The sequence below is a fragment of the Protomyctophum parallelum genome (assembly GCF_964188405.1).
Source record: "Protomyctophum parallelum genome assembly, chromosome: 16".
Taxonomy (NCBI): domain Eukaryota; kingdom Metazoa; phylum Chordata; class Actinopteri; order Myctophiformes; family Myctophidae; genus Protomyctophum; species Protomyctophum parallelum.
This window is the reverse complement of record NC_139711.1, coordinates 44,616,095-44,636,516: the sequence shown is the minus strand read 5'-3', so window position 1 is coordinate 44,636,516 and position 20,422 is coordinate 44,616,095. Positions and strand designations below refer to the sequence as shown.

The 20,422-nt window shown below is 44.9% G+C and overlaps 2 protein-coding genes across 2 annotated transcripts in view; one reads left to right on the top strand and one right to left on the bottom strand.

The window, feature by feature from the left end:
• Positions 1-20,422, bottom strand: part of LOC310873828 (chemerin-like receptor 1) — a gene marked incomplete at both ends in the record, with an annotated part of 592,518 nt that overhangs the window by 197,296 nt on the left and 374,800 nt on the right. The window lies entirely within an intron of this gene.
• LOC310873306 (uncharacterized protein) overlaps positions 1-20,422 on the top strand; it is a gene marked incomplete at both ends in the record, with an annotated part of 113,380 nt that overhangs the window by 92,593 nt on the left and 365 nt on the right. The window contains 2 exons of the mRNA XM_083785654.1: positions 14,521-16,351; positions 18,255-18,332. Of these exons, the coding sequence (XP_083641780.1) occupies positions 14,521-16,351; positions 18,255-18,332 (1,909 nt within the window). The remainder of the gene's footprint in view (positions 1-14,520; positions 16,352-18,254; positions 18,333-20,422) is intronic.

Below are 20,422 nucleotides of genomic sequence, written 5' to 3'. Positions count from 1 at the left end.
TGTGTGTGCGTGTGTGTGTGTGTGTGTGTGTGTGTGTGATACATGATACTTCGGTAGACTCAATGCGTATATGGGCGGAGAATTTGGGATTCTTGCATATTTAATTAGCTGTGGTTCGCCTTCACACGACAACGCCTGCATGTCATAACCATGTTTATTGAAATTATTAGCTGTCATACATTTACACCGATCGCTCCATCGCCTCTCTTATGCTGTGTGTAATGTGTTGGCATGCTCTGAATGAAGAAATAACACTAATGCCACATGTCATATTATTTTAACCATGTTTATTAAAACGGTTTTAGAATAACACAGATTTCTCCATGTATACCTTCCTCTGTAATGATGGCGTCTCTCTCTCTCTCTCTCTCTCTCTCTCTCTCTCTCTCTCTCTCTCGGTCACACAAAGTGAACGGAGTTTAGCCTACTTCGACTCGCCCCTTTACCAACTTTACGATTTTTGGGTTACTATTTCCCTCCCTCTCTGAAATCTTGTATACAGATTTATTTGATTGTATAGTAGTCGATCTCTATACCCTGTAAAAATTAAGAAAGAATAACATGACACAGAGACGGTGACTGCTTATAATTAAGTTAATTTAGGACATTCTATATAGAAGTTTCGTTTTATTAAACACATTTATTCCATGTGTAGCCCATGTTTTGTAATGGCATCATCATGCTATTATAATTATGCCCGTGGATATACAGGGTTAATTTAACAATGATACATTAATATGATAATACCTTTTATTTTATATAATCACCAACATGAATTATGTTTGTTATTTTCAGCCAGGTAGAAGAGTATAGTGGGGCGAGGTGAAACAGAACAGGGGCCTGTTACCACTTGTCTTACATTCTTCTTTGGTTTAGTGGGGGTCGGGAGTGAGACAGTGGACATTCCTCCTTGGTTCTCACTTCTCTGGGGCGTCGGGAGTGTAACGATGGCGTCTGTCTCTCTCTCGGTCCCACTAGAGACGGGTTGTTGCTGTTGGACGATGAGGATGTATTTTTACATGTTTGTGATGATGCTGGGGATCAGACCCAGCGGTTACTACACATCACCTGTGAGAGGTATTAAACGATATACTGTATACAACTGTATTTACACTCGACTCACTGCGTTGTTGTAGTCCTGACCTGGGCGTGTGCTACTATCGCTAACGGTAGCCTAAGATTTAGATTGTGTTTTTGTTTTTTATCGTAGATGATGTTGATGGATTTTGACATGTTTTGCTTGTACAATGTATAAATATTAGCCCGTAGTTTTCTATAAAGGAGTGTTTTAATCCAGGCTGTGGCTGATTTCTGTCGGAACTTCCCCAACGGCAGTATAGTGGGGGAGGGAGCGAAACTGTGAAAGACGCTCAATGTAAACGGGAAGTAAACGAGGGGAGGGAAATGGCGTTTGGCCACAAACTGGATTAAACCACTTCTGTATTGAAAACTACGGACTAAATCATTGCACAAGCACCCCGTATGGCTCTCTGACATTATCAACCACTTCTGTATTGAAAACTACGGACTAAAACATTGCACAAGCACCCCGTATGCCTCTCTGACATTATAAACCACTTCTGTATTGAAAACTACGGACTAAAACATTGCACAAGCACCCCGTATGCCTCTCTGACATTATAAACCACTTCTTTATTGAAAACTACGGACTAACACATTGCACAATCGGACCATCAGTCTAAAGCATTTTTATAGTTATTATTCGTATATGTTGGAAGTGGGCTTTATTAAGTTAGTTTGCAGAATTACAGTACATTTCATGTACAACTCAATACAAAAACTGTCAACTGTGAGTGGACGACACCATAAAGCATTAGGCCTACACTTGTGTCGTATCTGATGGAACCACATTCCATTAATATAGTCTAGATAATTGTTTTAAACTAAAAGTGTTACCCTGGTCTCAATTGCCTCATGCATGGGTGAGAGAGCCAACAGGACAGACGCACAGTCACCATATTCACAGCGTGAACTCTATGGTAAATAGCTATAGGCCACTTTGATGTAGAAGCATCTAGACCAGAGAGGTCTCCTGTTGTTCTGACCTGACCACACCCAATATGGGAGGAAGAGAACTTTGACCATTTGGTCTGGGTGTCGAATGACTGTCTATTTGAAATGTGTATAGAGCGTCGCAGTCCCTCCCCCTTTCAGAACGACGAGAGGCCCAGGAAATGAAATGCAATGCATTTCTCCCATAGGCTTTTCTTGAAGTATTTATTTAAAAGACGGTTACACCGCGGACAAAGCCAACTCGGATCGTGGCAAATCACGACAATGAACACAATGTTTTGGGCCGATCAAATCATTTATAAGAAGAAAAACAAAACAAATAGTGTTGTGTCTCCTGCCTGTATTTTCTTCTTTCTATTGATTTGATCGGCCCAAAATAGTGTGTTCATTGTCATGATTTGTCACGATCCGAGTTGGCTTTGTCCGCGGCGTAACCGTCTTTAAATAAATACTTTAAATAAAATCATATGGGAGAAATGCATTGCATTTCATGCGACAGGATCAACGGCATTACGATTTTGAAACCATGGTTACAGGAAGAAAAAAAACGCAACTTGCAACTTGTTGTATCTTAAATAAATAAACCTGAATGAACCCTTGCTCCTCACCCCCCCCCCCCCCCCCCCCCCCCCGCATGCATGCATGCATGCACGTGACAAATGCTGTTTTGCAACTCTGCATCTCCTCCTCCGCTCCTGTTCTGTCTGTCACTGTCACTGCCGTGACCTGCATGCACGTTTATGACATTACTGTATATTAGACTGCATGCCTCGCAGCCTAAACCTTATGTGGTAGGCCTACTGGTGGTAGGCTGTAGTCAGGGACGGATTAACCCCCACAAGGGCCCCTGGGCCGGTAATGTTTTGGGGCTCCCATAGCGCGTGAGCATGCAGAATTTTTGTGTTTTTATCATCTTTTTGACCTAAATTTAACTAAATCAATGGCCAATTTCAGAGCCTCAAACCCAGTTCTTTGCAATCCAGTTTCCTTGAAGGGCCCCTGAGAGCCAAGGGCCCCTGAGAGCCAAGGGCCCCTGGGCCACGGCCCCACTGGCCCAATGGCTAATTTGGCCCTGGCTGTAGTGGTGGAGGTCCGTGAGTTAAGTTGGCACCCCGTGATTTCCATATGACGGGGAAAAAAGAAGAGATGCCCCACTTTGCTGCCTAGTAGGCACTGTCGGCATGTCACATTTAGTGGCATTCGACTCGAGTGCGTCGGGTTTATCCTTAATTAAAAGGACGAGACGTAACGCGAGAAAGACATGGCTGTAGATTGCAGTTGGTTGGTATAGACTTGACTATATAGCTGCATGGCCTCGGTCCCTGGCTTATACTTATCTGCGAAAAGAAAATCTAAAGCTGCAGCACTGCAAATGCCTCTCGACCCAGCCATGGAATGAAGTTAGGAGGGGCGGTATATGCACTAATGCAAAACACTATTTAAATGGCTTAAAGCATTGTTTTTAATTGCGCGATGTTAATAAGCTTGCACACTTGGTAATATATACCAATTTCATATGACATGCCTTTACAAAATATATTTTTTTCACATGTAGGCTATTATTAGTTTTATACATTTTAGGAGTGAGAACATATGCTCTCAGCCTCTCAGCTGGTCAAACAATGCTGCTCCGCTGTTCTACGACAGAAAAACTGGTGAGGACAATTAAGCGTATGACAGCTCCCGACCAGACGTGAGTTTTGAACATTTTCAATTCATCAAAACATTTAGAGACGTATACGAATATATACACGACTATAAAGTCAAAACAGGAAATCGTCATAGAGGAGGTAAAAAGGTCAAAATGCTGAAAAGGTCAGATTATTGACAAACTGCTAGGCTACACCTTTCCTATTGGCCGATCCCCTCCGCCCTGTCCCTCGGTTCCTAAAACACAAAGTTAAATACACTAGGCCATTTTGTGGTGGTTCCACTTAAAAATAGGCCATTCATTTTTCCCCCATGAGATTTTCAAAAAATATTTACCGTATATAAATTATTTTAAGCGTAGAATCAAGTCATCCTGGATCGGTGAATCGTGACTATACATTTTATTTTATTATATGCTTTACTACATTTAATACATACTCTTTGTTTATCGGTTTTAAATTACTCTCCCCCACATCACTTGTACAGCCCCCAAAAGTGACACTAATTGAGCACCAATTGAAAAGCTATGCCAGGGACCCCCATAAGAGAAGATTAAAGCTATGCCAGGGACCCCCATAAGAGAAGATTAAAGCTATGCCAGGGACCCCCATAAGAGAAGACTAAAGCTATGCCAGGGACCCCCATAAGAGAAGATTAAAGCTATGCCAGGGACCCCCATAAGAGAAGATTAAAGCTATGCCAGGGACCCCCATAAGAGAAGATTAAAGCTATGCCAGGGACCCCCATAAGAGAAGATTAAAGCTATGCCAGGGACCCCCATAAGAGAAGATTAAAGCTATGCCAGGGACCCCCATAAGAGAAGATTAAAGCTATGCCAGGGACCCCCATAAGAGAAGATTAAAGCTATGCCAGGGACCCCCATAAGAGAAGATTAAAGCTATGCCAGGGACCCCCATACGAGAAGATTAAAGCTATGCCAGGGACCCCCATAAGAGAAGATTAAAGCTATGCCAGGGACCCCCATAAGAGAAGATTAAAGCTATGCCAGGGACCCCCATAAGAGAAGATTAAACCTATGCCAGGGACCCCCATAAGAGAAGATTAAAGCTATGCCAGGGACCCCCATAAGAGAAGATTAAACCTATGCCAGGGACCCCCATAAGAGAAGATTAAAGCTATGCCAGGGACCCCCATAAGAGAAGAGTAAAGCTATGCCAGGGACCCCCATAAGAGAAGATTAAAGCTATGCCAGGGACCCCCATAAGAGAAGATTAAAGCTATGCCAGGGACCCCCATAAGAGAAGACTTTTAGGGCTCTATAGCAGTGATCCTCAAACCGTTTAATTTCAACGACCCTCCGTTTGACATGCATTAGTCTACGGGCCCCCATTTAAAGGAGAATGCCATACTAAAAGGCTTTCTTACCTTTCTTTGTAGTTGTTACGTCCCCATCAAAGAGGTCCAGGTGTTATTTTGTGCAAAAGCTCCTTATTGGCTATTTCCCCTACCATAAGCCCTAAATGAAATGCATTGAATTGAATGGGATGTATGGGGTGTTGTGCTAATTCGCTTATTTCCATCGCTCAAAATTATATATTTTTTGTATATATCCTCTCTTCATAATGTAAATAATAACCCAAGCGGCACACTTTACTACTTATTTCGATGGAAATAAGCGAATTAGCACACCACCCCATAGCCCCATTCAATTCAATGCAATTCATTTAGGGCTTATGGCAGGGTAAATAGTCAATAAGGAGCTTTTGCACAAAAAAACACCTGGACCTCTTTGATGGGGACGTAACGACTACAAAGAAAGGTAAGAAAGCCTTTTAAGTATGGAATTCTCCTTTAAACACATTTCTATCTCTGGGACCCCCAATTTATATTGTAAAATCAATGTTAATTTAACTGAGAGTGTACAAATGGATGGTTCCAACTCTCAGAGTTACAGATCCTTAAGGGTCCATTTGGTTGTCAAGGACCCCCAGTTTGCCATGCATTAGTCTACGGACCCCCATTGAATGGCATTTCTATCTCTGGGACCCCCAATTTATATTGTAAAATCAATGTTAATTTAACTGACCCGTTAGGGTCCATTTGTACGCTCATGGTTACAGACCCATAAGGGTCCATTTGGTTCCATTTGTACACTCTCTGAGTTACAGACCCATAAGGGTCCATTTGGTTCCATTTGTACACTCTCTGAGTTACAGACCCATAAGTGTCCATTTGGTTCCAAACTATCATTTAGCTGGGGACCCCCTGGCACTCCCTCAAGGACCCCAGGGGGTCCCCGGACCCCACTTTGGGAACCACTGCCCTAGCATTGTGTTTTTAGGACTCCACCAGGTCAAAGGTCAACGGGTCCTCTCAACATGTGTTGTGTTTTTAGGACTCCAGGTCAACGGGTCCTCTCAACCTGTGTTGTGTTTTTAGGACTCCAGCAGGTCAACGGGTCCTCTCAACCTGTGTTGTGTTTTTAGGACTCCACCAGGTCAACGGGTCCTCTCAACCTGTGTTGTGTTTTTAGGACTTCACCAGGTCAATGGGTCCTCTCAACCTGTGTTGTGTTTTTAGGACTCCAGCAGGTCAACGGGTCCTCTCAACCTGTGTTGTGTTTTTAGGACTCCAGGTCAACGGGTCCTCTCAACCTGTGTTGTGTTTTTAGGACTCCAGGTCAGCGGGTCCTCTCAACCTGTGTTGTGTTTTTAGGACTCCAGGTCAGCGGGTCCTCTCAACCTGTGCTGGCCAGACTGGGAGGCGAGGCGATCCTTCCGTGTCTCGTTGACCATCCACTCAACATGGAGAGACGGTCAGTGTTGTGGACCAGAGCTGACCTGAACCCACCAAAGGTTTACGTTTTCCAAAAGGGACGTCCCATTACCATCGCCGTGAACCTCGTGTACAAATGGAGGACGTTCCTGTTTCTGGAGGAGCTGAAACACGGTAACGTCTCCCTGAGGCTGACCGGGGTGATGTTCTCGGACGAAGGGACCTACCGCTGTTTCGTTCCACACGTGGGCTACAGTACGATCCAGCTCCTTGTTGGTAAGATTTAATGTTAATATTCATAACCATAACCAGTTTCTTTCTTGTGTTTTTAGGACTCCAGCAGGTCAACGGGTCCTCTCAACCTGTGTTGTGTTTTTAGGACAACACCAGGTCAACGGGTCCTCTCAACCTGTGTTGTGTTTTTAGGACAACACCAGCTCAACGGGTCCTCTCAACCTGTGTTGTGTTTTTAGGACAACACCAGGTCATCGGGTCCTCTCAACCTGTGTTGTGTTTTTAGGAAAACACCAGGTCATCGGGTCCTCTCAACCTGTGTTGTGTTTTTAGGACAACACCAGGTCAACGGGTCCTCTCAACCTGTGTTGTGTTTTTAGGAAAACACCAGGTCATCGGGTCCTCTCAACCTGTGTTGTGTTTTTAGGACAACACCAGGTCATCGGGTCCTCTCAACCTGTGTTGTGTTTTTAGGACAACACCAGGTCAACGGGTCCTCTCAACCTGTGTTGTGTTTTTAGGACAACACCAGGTCATCGGGTCCTCTCAACCTGTGTTGTGTTTTTAGGACAACACCAGGTCATCGGGTCCTCTCAACCTGTGTTGTGTTTTTAGGACTCCACCAGGTCAACGGGTCCTCTCAACCTGTGTTGTGTTTTTAGGACTCCACCAGGTCAACGGGTCCTCTCAACCTGTGTTGTGTTTTTAGGACTCCACCAGGTCAACGGGTCCTCTCAACCTGTGTTGTGTTTTTAGAACAACACCAGGTCAACGGGTCCTCTCAACCTGTGTTGTGTTTTTAGGACAACACCAGGTCAACGGGTCCTCTCAACCTGTGTTGTGTTTTTAGGACAACACCAGCTCAACGGGTCCTCTCAACCTGTGCTGGCCAGACTGGGAGGCGAGGTGATCCTTCCGTGTCACGTTCACCCTCCGGTCGACATGGAGACACGGTCAGTGTTTTGGACCAAAGCTGACCTGAAGCCAAAAGACGTTTACATTCTCCAAGACGGACGTACCTCCTGGAGGGAAAAACTGCACCCGTCGTACAAACGGAGGACGTCCCTGATCCATGACAAGCTGTCTCGTGGTGACGTCTCAATGAGGCTGACCAGGGTGAGCTTCTCGGACGAAGGGACCTACTGCTGTTTCGTTCCACACATGGGCAACAGTACGATCCAGCTCCTTGTTGGTAAGATTTAATGTTCATATTCATAACCATAACCAGTGTTGGGCCTTTTTTTGTTGTGTTTTTAGGACTCCGCTAATATATTAAAGTCTAACTCATGTTGATTAGGTGATGTAATGGTTATGTAAAACAAACGGTGCCAACACAAACATTAACAATAAAGAGACAATACGACGTAATGAGTTACATTATGACGTTATTTCCCTTCATTGTCAATGGCGTTTACAAAACAAACATGGAACTAAAGACAAACATTAAACCTCAAAAAAATAAGTGATATTTGAATTAAGTGAAACCACTGAATATAACTTTAACTGTTCAACTTGGCTGACCTACGTGTCTCTCCACAGACCAAGAGGTGACGTACCTTCCACCACGAGGCAGAGGCATCCAAGTGGAACTGAAACCAGACATCCGCTCTGTTCCGAACGTCACCTTCATCCTGTGGAAGCACGCACCCGATGTAACCAGACCCTGGCCTGGTATGTGGACTGATGATGAGACAGTAGAGCTTACAACTAGAGAGAGAGAGAGAGAGAGAGAGAGAGAGAGAGAGAGAGAGAGAGAGAGAGAGAGAGAGAGAGAGAGAGAGAGAGAGAGAGAGAGAGAGAGAGAGAGAGAGAGAGAGACTCTCTAAACTGCCTCTCTCTGGCCAGCCGGGGCGCCTGATGGAGGGGAAAGGAACTGGTTGGAATAACGTGTTCCTTCCACGCGCTACGTCCAACCAGGGAAACTCCCCCTGTCAGGTGTAAAGGAGCAACTTGGACACTCAGGCATGAAGGAAGCATCAGTTCAAGTCCGTTGCTCTCCCCTTGTCCCCCATATATGGGGACTAGGTTGGTCTCCCCTTGTCCCCCATATATGGGGACTAGGTTGGTGGAGGGTGTGTAGAGCCCAGGATCACATTAGATGATTGACACAGGGGTGAAAAATGGGTTACAAAATCGTGGGATAAAAAATATATTTAGAGACAGTAGAGTTTCAAACTAGAGTAGAGAGAGAGAGAGAGAGAGAGAGTTAGGGAGAGAGAGAGAGAGTTAGGGAGAGAGAGAGAGAGAGAGAGAAGAAGGGAAGATATAACCTCATTGTCAGCTCTGTAACAGTGGTCAGCAAACTGTGTTCTTCTGGATCGGACTAGTGTAGAAACACAGGGAAGGTTTAGTCTAGTCACTGGAAGGGGGTATCATGCACCCCCGGAAATATACTTCTAATCAGTGTTTTCTTATTGGAAAAAATGTGCTGAAAATGATGAGCTATGATCAAAACCCCCTTTTTGGTAGATGGCTCTCTCGAAATTGTGTAAAGGCAAATATTAATTCACTAAAATTACTTAAATAATTGAAATTGGTCATGGAGTATTCTACACATAGGGGTAAGTAGCAGAACAGGATTTGGGAGGTTGCTACTATTATATTCTTAAATATGACCTACATCATCCTCAGAAACACAAACAGATATGGTGTCCGCTTGACTAATAACAACAAAGATGGTTATTTTCCAACACATTATGGTGAGTATCACTGCCTCACTTGTATTATAGAAAACTTCTCATATCCCTAAGCTTCAATTTGAGCCCAAGATAACCTTTCTATCTTGTAAATTACTCTTTCTGAACTATACCTCAAATCGGTGAAAATTGTATATTCAGTCAGTATCAGCTATACATTTGGAATGAATGATTTAATAACTGAGTTTGAACTGACTCCACATTATGGAATATTTCTTGAATAAACTAAGTTAAAAATTCTTATGCAAATGAGTGTCACTATTATCAAAACAATCGATTATCACTATCTCAGCCAATATTGCACTTAAATGAACAAATAAGGTGTCTAGACCTATGTTTTGAGGGTCAAGGATCTCAGTTAAACTTTAAAGTGACCATGTGCCCGTGGCATGCTAGTGTACAAATCAGTGCCGCCATTACAATAAAGTCAGATTTATACCAAGTAAGATATACCAATATTGCATATAACTTTACAAATAAGGTATCTAGACAGGTGCTGTGTTTTTAAGCAAGCTTTATAATTTAGAATATACTGTAGCATAACATCACAAACTAAAAACATCCTTAGTATGAACAATAGTATACGGCAGTATACACACTAGACTATAGAATGGCCTGCAATATGCAGTTCAAATTTCAAACAGTCAAACAATCCTGTAACAGTATTCCATTGTTTTCCTACACACACTCAAAGGCAAAAATGTAAGCAACAGTGTACAAACAGCAATTTCCCGCCCGTAAATGCCGTCGTCCCGGAGACATTATATAATACATACATTACATAATGTCCTGTCTGCGCTGTACTGGACAAGCACCGAGTCAGAACTCTCTCCAGAACTGTGTTGGAGATCTTTAGGCACGGGCTCCCAAAGCTGCTGCACCTGTCAATCATTAGTAGCCTAGTCAGTCTCTGCATGTGAGAAGTGTGTGTTCACAATTTCACCAGAGCCATATACCAAAAAGGGGGTTTTGAGGTAGGTGGGACATTTTGACAACTTTTTATCATATAGCTCATCATTTTCAGCACATTTCTTCGAATAAGAAAACACTGATTAGAAGTATATTTCCGGGGGGTGCATGATACCCCCCCCTCCAGTGACTGTACTAGTTGCCGTATATTAGATCAGTCGATGGGTGGCTCTTCTCTTCCAAGACAGATTGTGTGCTCTCATTAGAAGGCGGGTGTAAAGGTGCCATCCAACCGTTTCTCTAGTTTCTTTGAAAGTGTCCATGTCTCGGAGCCATAGAGTAGAATCGGCTCAACGGTCGTCCTAAATATGTTTTACTTTTAACATCTTACTAAGCTACGATGACCAGATAGAAACTGTAGGCAGGTATCAATAACCTTTGTTTTGTGGTCATTTAACAGCCAACCTAGCAGCAGACTGGGAACTGGGTTTTGGTGTGGATTTGTACGGGACGTTTAAAAACCGCACAACACTGGACAGACACACTGGACGGCTGGTCATCGACAACATGACCGTAGAAGACATGGGGCTGTATTCTGTGGAGATCAACGGAAGACCTCACCGCAAGGTCTACGTGCTTAAAGAGATGAGTAAGTATGACTCGTCATTGTCTCCACCAGGCCGAAGGCATGGGGAGAGACCAGACTATGTTTTACACTCCGTCCGTGTGTCCGTCCGTCTGTTACCAGCTAATCTCCGGCACCGTTAACCCGGTCCATGCCAAATCCAGAACCGCCTGTTATAGCGCTACCATGAGGCCGGCTTTGGAAAAACACATTTTTGGAGATCACTCCTCCAGATTCAGTTGGGGCTGGGCGATATGACGATATATATCGTATAGACGATAGAAAATGTCTGTCATGAAAAATGTTCTCTGTCGTTTATATCGTTGTGTCGCAAAACAAGCGTTACGGCAGTATTTTACGTCACACTGCCCAGCCACGCTGTGCTGTTATTTCATAACAAACATGAAGGGAGATGATGGCTGACAAGATTCAGAGTGGAGTAACAGTAAAGTAACCGGCCCTTCACTGTTATAAATGCAGGTTTCATGTTGTGTCAAATTGATAAACTGCGTGAGCCAAGCATGTTTTATACGGTCGAACAATCGAGGTTGTCCGTCGGGTGCAAATTTACTCTACGTCTTTCCTCTTACCGGTCTTGTTTTATTGTTCCAAATAAATTATTCCTTCTGAAAAGTCCTTAATTCAGCAACAGCTTCCAACAACAACAACACAAGACGCTAACTTAAGTTGTGATCATCCAAAAAAAAAGGGAAAAGAAAAACTCGTCCCATACGCACAGCTGGGCATGGATTAGTTGACGACGCGGTCGCGGTATAGCAAACTCGGTGGCTAGGCTAGCTAGTTTCTGGGACATTTGTGGTCGTAGTGACTACATCTGTCATTAAAAACATTCCCTTTTTTCAGCGATTTTCTTAATTTTAAGGGTAACTGTTATATAATTGCAATATTACACTTGAGGGTGTGGTTTAACGTGATTATTGCCACTTCAGTGGTGCTTGCGGAACTCGACTTCGTCTCGTTCCTGACCGCATCACTGTCGTGGCAATAATCACGTTAACCCACACCCTCTCGTGTCATATTGCTTAATTGAGAAACAAGCCCAACTAAGCAACTACACTTTAGAAACAAGCCCAAATAGAAACAAGCCCAAATAAACAACTACACTTTAGAAACAAGACCAAATAAACAACTACACTTTTGAAACAAGACCAAATAAACAACTACACTGTATAAACAAGCCCAAATAAACAACTACACTTTAGAAAGAAGCCCAAATAAACAACTACACTTTAGAAAGAAGCCCAAATAAACAACTACACTTTAGAAACAAGCCCAAATAAGCAACTAGGGGCCTACACTTTAGAAAGAAGCCCCCAAAAACGCTACCAACTACAACTATGAAATAAAGGGGCGTCGGTTCCCTCCAGGGGGGGAGGGGGGGTAGTGCGAGGGGATACTTTATTTAAATTGTAATGGAAACTGTAGATATTTTGATGTGGTGCAGTATCGGGCTGGACTAAAGATGTCATCGAAATCCGCCTCATACCGCCTCCCTCTGGCCAGCCGGGGCGCCTGATGGAGGGGAAAGGAACTGGTCTCTATACTGCCTCCCTCTCCTGTCGGGTGAAAAGAAGGGGCTTTGGACTCCTCATGCATAGAAGGAAGCATGAGGTCAGTTCAGGGTCAGCAGGAGGCATGTTAACATCTCGTCTTCAGTCAGTTGCCCCGGCTTGTGTGTGCGTGTGCGGCACGAGTGTGCATGTGCATGTGCTTGTGCTCATAATAGATGTGTGTTGCATTAACCCATTCTGACCTGAGATCAGACACTAAAAATGTCTTCTACATCCTGACAGTTTTCTGAAAAAGCTATGTTTCTATGTCAGTTCTTCGATTTTTCAAAAATAGCAGACCTACAAGCTCGTAGATCTGCTATGTTTCAATTGCTAAATTATAACATAATGTTTAAAACACCAAAAGGGACCAGAATGGGTTAATTATTCATGTCTTCATTCTGTGTCCTCAACAGAGAAAGTCCCACATCCAGAGCTATCCATCGTGGCACCATGTGATTCCAACTCCAGCAGCTGCACGCTGCACTGCATCGTATTGGGAGACGTCACAGAGTGGGGCGTGGTCGTCTATCGATGGAGGTTCCACGGTGAGAAATGGACTCGACCCAAACCCAACGAGACCAGGATCTACAACGATGAGGAATGGAGCGGGCCCGACTCCCGGACGGTGACGATCAGCAACGACGAGGAAGGGAGAAAAGTTAAAAGAATATCCTGTGCGATAAAGAACCGGTTCAGTGTGGAGCAGAGCGACGCTGTAGACAACCCGCTTTACAAAGGTACGTATAGTTTGTGTGTGTGTGTGTGTGTGTGTGTGTGTGTGTGTGTGTGTGTGTGTGTGTGTGTGTGTGTGTGTGTGTGTGTGTGTGTGTGCGCGTGCAAGGGTTAGTTCAGATTTTTGGCTTTTACTTTATATCCCATAGCCTGGATGTATGTAATCCCATTGCCCAGGTATTCTGTCCATCTATCCTCCCATTTGCCAGCCATGCCAGTGGTTATCAAAGTGCGGTTTGGGGACCCCCATGGGGTCCTTGAGGGGTTGCTAGGGGGACTATCATTATTGAATCCTATTGGCTGGGCTTCAAACAGCCATAACTCCAGTTTGCAGCATGCTAAAGGTCCCAAACCTGGTGGGTGGGTAGGAATTATTGTTTTTTCAAAGTGGAAAGCCGTACGGACTTCCACTTTCATAAAACTATAATTCCTACTTCCGGTTTGTCGGATTGACTTGAAACTCCTCCCACAACTCTATGAGGGGGGTGGAGCTAGATGGTGCAACCAGGACGTGGATCTCTTCACTTCCTGTTTTACTAGGAAGCATTCGCAGGGGAATTAAAAAATGTTCAGAGATTTTCTTTTCTATTTACAGTATGTTTTATATTTCTGTCTTTCAGCTCCTAAAGAACCAACAGCCAGAGGATTAAGACGTGGGATTATTGTCACTCTCTTCATGTACGCAGTAGCACTGGTAGCTTTATACGGGAACAAGAAACCTCGTGAGTCTTTAATTTATTTTTAACTATATTTATTTACAATCTATATTGATATAAATCCATCCATCTCTGTGTCATTATGTGAAGACGAGAATAATCATATAGAGTCTCCTCACTGACCAATCACTGCCTCAAATCTCACTGGCCAATCACTGTCTCACATCTCACTGACCAATCACTGCCTCACATCTCACTGGCCAATCACTGTCTCACATCTCACTGACCAATCACTGTCTCATATCTCACTGACCAATCACTGTCTCACATCTCACTGAGCAATCACTGTCTCACATTTCAGCTTTGACAGAAGAAGAGAAGAAAAGACACAGAGCCGCCAAACTGAGAGGTGTGTGTGTGTGTGTGTGTGTGTGTGTGTGTGTGTGTGTGTGTGTGTGTGTGTGTGTGTGTGTGTGTGTGTGTGTGTGTGTGTGTGTGTGTGTGTGTGTGTGTGTGTGTGTGTGTGTGTGTGTGTGTGTGTGTGTGTGTGTGTGTGTGTGTGTGTGTGTGTGCGTGCGTGCGTGCGTGCGTGCGTGCGTGCGTGCGTGCGTGCGTGCGCGCGTGCGCGCGGAGAGACAAGGCTGTTAAACATAGAATTGCTTTGTTCGCTACAGGTCTGTTGGAGAGAACACCAGGATATCGTCACATCACTGACTATGAAGAGCAGCTTCAACACAACATGAACAGCACATATCTGAATGTAAATTTGGGCACACAGACTGAGGTCGTGTTTAAAAATGTCTTCGCTCCGCTCTACAATGTAGACATCGAAAGAACAGACATCCACAGCCATCATGAGGCCAGACAGATGGAGATGAAGAAGGCAAGAGAGGAAATCCAACTCGGTCAGATGTTCAAAGACCTTTCTGGACTAATCAAAAGAACAGTGCTGACCGTTGGCTGTGCAGGAATTGGGAAAACGTTCCTCGTACACAAATTTATGTTCGACTGGGCCAAGAAATGTTTCCCCCAAGACCCACACCTTGTGTTCCCGCTCAAGTTCCGCCAGTTAAATATGCTCAAGGGACAGAACCTTACTTTGGCACAGCTAATTCACTGCTGCATCGCGGAAACCAGATTTATCGAGGAAGACGTTCTTAATCTTATCTTCACTGAATTGCAGAAGTCAGGAGACTACAGCAACAGCCCCTTTAAAGTCATGTTTGTTCTGGATGGTTATGATGAAAATAATTTCCAGTTTGATTTCAGCACAAACATTGGCCTCATGAATGTCTACAACTCTTACCCAGTGGAAGATCTCCTTGTAAACCTCATCAAGGGAGAGCTCCTCCCCTCTGCTCGAAACTGGATAACCTCGCGACCTGTAGCAGCCAATCAGATCCCTAAGGTGTTTGTAAACAGGATGACAGAAGTACGAGGGTTCATCAGAGATGACCAGAAGAAGGAGTTCTTCGAGAAGACGTTCAGTGATGAGACCCAGGCCAGATCAATCCTCTCACAGATCAAAGAATCAAAGATCCTCCTCACCATGTGTGAAATCCCAGTCTTCTGTTGGATCCTTGCTACCGTTGTGAAGAACATGGTGAAGAACATGGGGGCGACATTCAGGCTGCCCAAAACCCTGGTTGAGCTGTTCTGCCACTTCCTGATGGGTGAGATACAGCGTGAGAATCCTGCACTAGGCGAGGCAGACAGAGGGAAGCTCATAAAGTATGCAGGGGAAGTTCTTCTGAAGCTGGGCAAGCTGGCGTTTCACCAACTGGTCAAAGGCAACATCATTTTCTATGAGGAGGACCTGAAGGCTTGTGGTCTTGATGTGAACAAGGACTTGAAGAACCTGGGCTTTTGCACAAAGTTCTTCAAAGAAGACGATTTGTTCTTCCAGAAACCGGTCTACTGCTTCGTTCATCTGAGCTTCCAGGAGTTTCTGGCTGCAGTCTACCTGTCCCACTGTTTCACTCAGAAGAAAACGGAGGTCCTGAAGACATTTCTGGGAGACCGCCGTTTCGACAGTGACAGTTCCCTGTCTGACTTCCTGAAGGCTGCTATAAAGAAAACCCTGCAGAGTTACAGTGGACAACTGGACCTCTGTGTCCGCTTCCTTCATGGTCTCTCACTGCAATCCAACCAGAGTCTGTTAGGAGGTCTGCTGGGTCAGACAGAGAACAGTCCAGAGGAGATCCAGAGAGTCATCGACAACCTGAAGGAGATGGATGATGATGATGCCTATCCTGACAGATGTGTCAACATCTTCCACTGTCTGATGGAGATGAACGACCCGTCAGTCAGTCGGGGGATCCAACAGTACCTGGAGTCAGAGAACAGCTCAGGGAAGGAACTCACTGTGCCCCAGTGTTCAGCCCTGGCCTCCATGCTGCAGATGTCAGAGGATATTCTGGAGGAGTTGGACCTGCAGAAATACAAAACATCAAAGGAGGGGCGACGGAGACTGATCCCACTTGTGAAGAACTGCAAAACAGCCAGGTTAGTAGTGTGAATGTTAACATGTTAGATCACTATATACTTCATTCATTGAGAGAGAGAGAGACCCTCACTTCATATTTATTTATATATGTGTGTGTATATATATATATATATATATATATATATATATATATATATATATATATATATAATTAGTATTGCAATCCAATTCAAGTGTGATTTGTGTTTAGTATATTTAGTGATATCAGGGTGATTTTGCCATGGTATGCGGTCGTACAGACTGTTCATCTGTTGATAGAACATTTCTTCACTTCACTGCCATAGAGTGGAACAACAGCGGCGAGTTGGGATCGTTTTCATTATCTAATTTTTGTATTACAATCAAATGACAACAGTGGAAGGTTATGAGCACATTTCAATTAAATATGTGTTACTCACTTTAGCTATTTGCTTAGTTAGAAATGTATCCAAACACACACACACACACACACACACATTTCAGACGGCACCACAGGGAACCTCCTTGACAGTGAACATGGTCTGTTCTGTTTTGATCATCTCTGATGTTATATTTAATCTGTAATTACAGACTTGTTGACTGTGACCTCGGAGAGGAACACGTTGAAGTTGTGGCTTCAGCTCTCAACTCCAATCCGTCCCATTTGAGAGAACTGGACCTGAGTGGAAACGGCTTGAAGGATTCTGGACTGGATCTCATCTGTGCTGCACTGAAGAGCCCAAACTGTTGTCTGGAGACTCTCAGGTCAGATTTATTTAATATTTTTATTTGTATTTGGTTAAGTAAAGTTCTGTTATAGTAAGTGATTATAATGTAGTTATGATGGTGGTAGTATTTGAAGAGTGTGGATGAGGTTAATATCATGGTAACTCACACTACAAGCTACGAGCTTGTAGGTCTGAAAAATCGTGAAAATGCAACACAGATCTTTGAATATATATTCTTTCAGAATACTTTTTTTTAATTTTGATGTCAGGCCTAAATGGGTTAAACATTATGTTATAATTTAGCTATTGAAAAATAGCAGATCTACAAGCTCATAGCGCGCCACCGAATGCCGTGCTACGAGCTTGTAGGTCTGCTATTTTTGAAAAATCGTTAAAATGTGGCGCAAATCATTGAATATATATTTCAGAGCAAACATTTTTAACTAAAATATTTGCTTCTGGGGGGTCCCTGGAACTACATATTTTCAGATGGGGGTCCGTGACCCAATAGAGATAATTCTGGGGGTCCTTGACATGAAAAAGGTTGAGCACCACTGACATAGAAACATACTGTAGGTTTTTCAGAAAAAAAATAGGATTTAGAAGCCTTTTTTTAACGACCTCAGTCCAAAATGGGCCAATAGCGTTTCTGTGCTTGCTCAGTATGAAGAAAGTGTCCAGAGATATGAGGGACTGAGACAGAGTATCCTTCAGTAGACAGGCTTTTATTTCCGTTTGCATCGGCAGAGTAGAGAGAGAAAGACGGCCGGACTTGTAGACTCGACTGTGTGTGTGTGTGTGTGTGTGTGTGTGTGTGTGTGTGTGTGTGTGTGTGTGTGTGTGTGTGTGTGTGTGTGTGTGTGTGTGTTCGTTCGTTCATTCTACAAGTGAAAGCAACAGAGGGGTATTATTAGACAAAGTTCGACTGAATTTTTAAAAGCTGCAGTAAAACATGTATATATAAAAACCCAGACTATTTTATTATCAGAATTGGATCACCCTCCCTTAGACTACAATTAGAAAGGCATCACCCTCCCCTATTTTCCTCCAGGCCCCCCTTTTCGTAAATTAAATTATCTCTCTCTCTCTCTCTCTCTCTCTCTCTCTCTCTCATCTGGTTGTATTCTTCATTTAGACTGGAGAACTGCTTCTTGACAGAGAGATGCTGTGAAGTTCTGGCCTCAGCTCTAACTTCTAATCCCTCCCTCCATCTGAGAGAATTGGACGTGAGTCTCAACATGGTGAATGAGTCAGGAATGCAGATGCTGCTCTCTGCTGGGCTGGAGAATCTCAAGTGAGTAGACCCTGTTGTGGGGCCCGGTTTACAGGAGAACCCTTTACTGTGTGTGGGTAATGTTTGTGGGGCATCACCACTATTTTACTAGTTTCAGACATGATGATTGATGCATTGTTGTTCTACTTCCTACAGAGTGAAACACTGTAGTGTCAGCTAGTGGAGACGTTGTGTTAGACAGTCAGACATTGATGCATTGTTGTTCTACTTCCTACAGAGTGAAATACTGTAGTCTCAGCTAGTGGAGACGTTGTGTTAGACAGTCAGACATTGATGCATTGTTGTTCAACTTCCTACAGAGTGAAACACTCTAGTGTCAGCTAGTGGAGACGTTGTGTTAGACAGTCAGACATTGATGCATTGTTGTTCTACTTCCTACAGAGTGAAACATGGTGGAGAAGATCGGTTCAATCCTCATCTCATCCAAGGACGTGAGTATCTCTCACTATTGACATCTTACAGAGTTTATTAACACCTACTGTATAGTTTGGTAGGCTTCAGGGCTGTAGTTGTAACATTGTTGGCTGGGTTTGCTTTCACATTGTAGTTTGTCAAGCACACAGTCTGGCGCGCACACAGTGCATCTTCAGGCGTGTGCGTGTTGGTCAAACAAGGATTTCATACTCCTTAGTGACACGTTGCAGACAACTACAGCCTTGGCTGATAGATAAAGCCAGTCAATAGAAATATGTTGGAGATCGGAATGACAGAAACATTCAGATGGAGAGGGGACAGAGAGGGGACAGAGAGGGGACAGGGAGGGGACAGAGAGGGGACAGAGAGGGGACAGAGAGGGGACAGAGAGGGGACAGGGGAGAGAGGGGACAGGGAGGGGACAGAGAGGGGACAGGGGAGAGAGGGGACAGGGAGGGGACAGAGAGGGGACAGAGAGGGGACAGGGAGGGGACAGAGAGGGGACAGGGGAGAGAGGGGACAGGGAGGGGACAGAGAGGGGACAGAGAGGGGACAGGGAGGGGACAGAGAGGGGACAGGGAGGGGACAGGGAGGGGACAGAGAGGGGACAGGGAGGGGACAGGGAGGGGACAGGGGAGAGAGGGGACAGGGAGGGGACAGAGAGGCGACAGAGAGGCGACAGAGAGGCGACAGGGAGGGGACAGGGAGGGGACAGAGAGGGGACAGGGAGGGGACAGAGAGGGGACAGGGAGGGGACAGAGAGGCGACAGAGAGGCGACAGAGAGGCGACAGGGAGGGGACAGAGAGGGGACAGGGAGGGGACAGAGAGGGGACAGGGAGGGGACAGAGAGGGGACAGGGAGGGGACAGGGAGGGGACAGGGAGGGGACAGAGCGGAGACAGGGGACAGGGGATGGAGATAGCCCCTCCTATACGTCCAGCTTTTTGTGTATGTGCACAAACTTTGTAACCTGACTCTGCCAGATGGTGGCAGTATTGACATGTTAGAGTGAGAGACGCTGGAGCGTCTCTCGCGCATATGTATGTGTGCGTGCGCACATGTGTGCGTGCGTGTGTGTGTGAGAGACTGGCTGCAAACACAAATGTGTTTGTGTGTTTGCTCACGTGCGTGTGTGCGCACGCATGCGGGTGTGTGTGCGGGTGCATGCGGGTGTGTGTTTGTATGTGTGTGTGTGTGTGTGTGTGTGTGCGCGTGCGTGTGCGCACATGTGTGTGTGTGTGTGTGTGTGTGTGTGCTTGTGCGCACGTGTGTGTGTGTGTGTGTGTGTGTGTACGCACGTGTGTGTGTGTGGTGTGTGCTTGTGCGCACGTGTGTGTGTGTGTGTGTGTGTGTGTGTGTGCGCGCGCACATGTGTGTGTGTGTGTGTGTGTGTGTCAGTGAATGATGTACTTAATGGTTACTGTGTGTTTTCTCATCAGATTCCCAGCGTCTCTCACTGGACACAAACACAGCAAACTGTGACCTCACTCTGTCTGACGACAACAGGAAGGTCACACGGGTGGAGGGACGACGTCATCAGTATCCTGATCAGCCTCAGAGGTTTGATGTGTGGGAGCAGGTTCTGAGTGCAGAGAGTGTGAGCGAACGCTGCTACTCTGAGGTAGAGTGCAGTGGAGGGGTTTCTATAGCAGGGACTGACAGAGCAATCGGCAGGA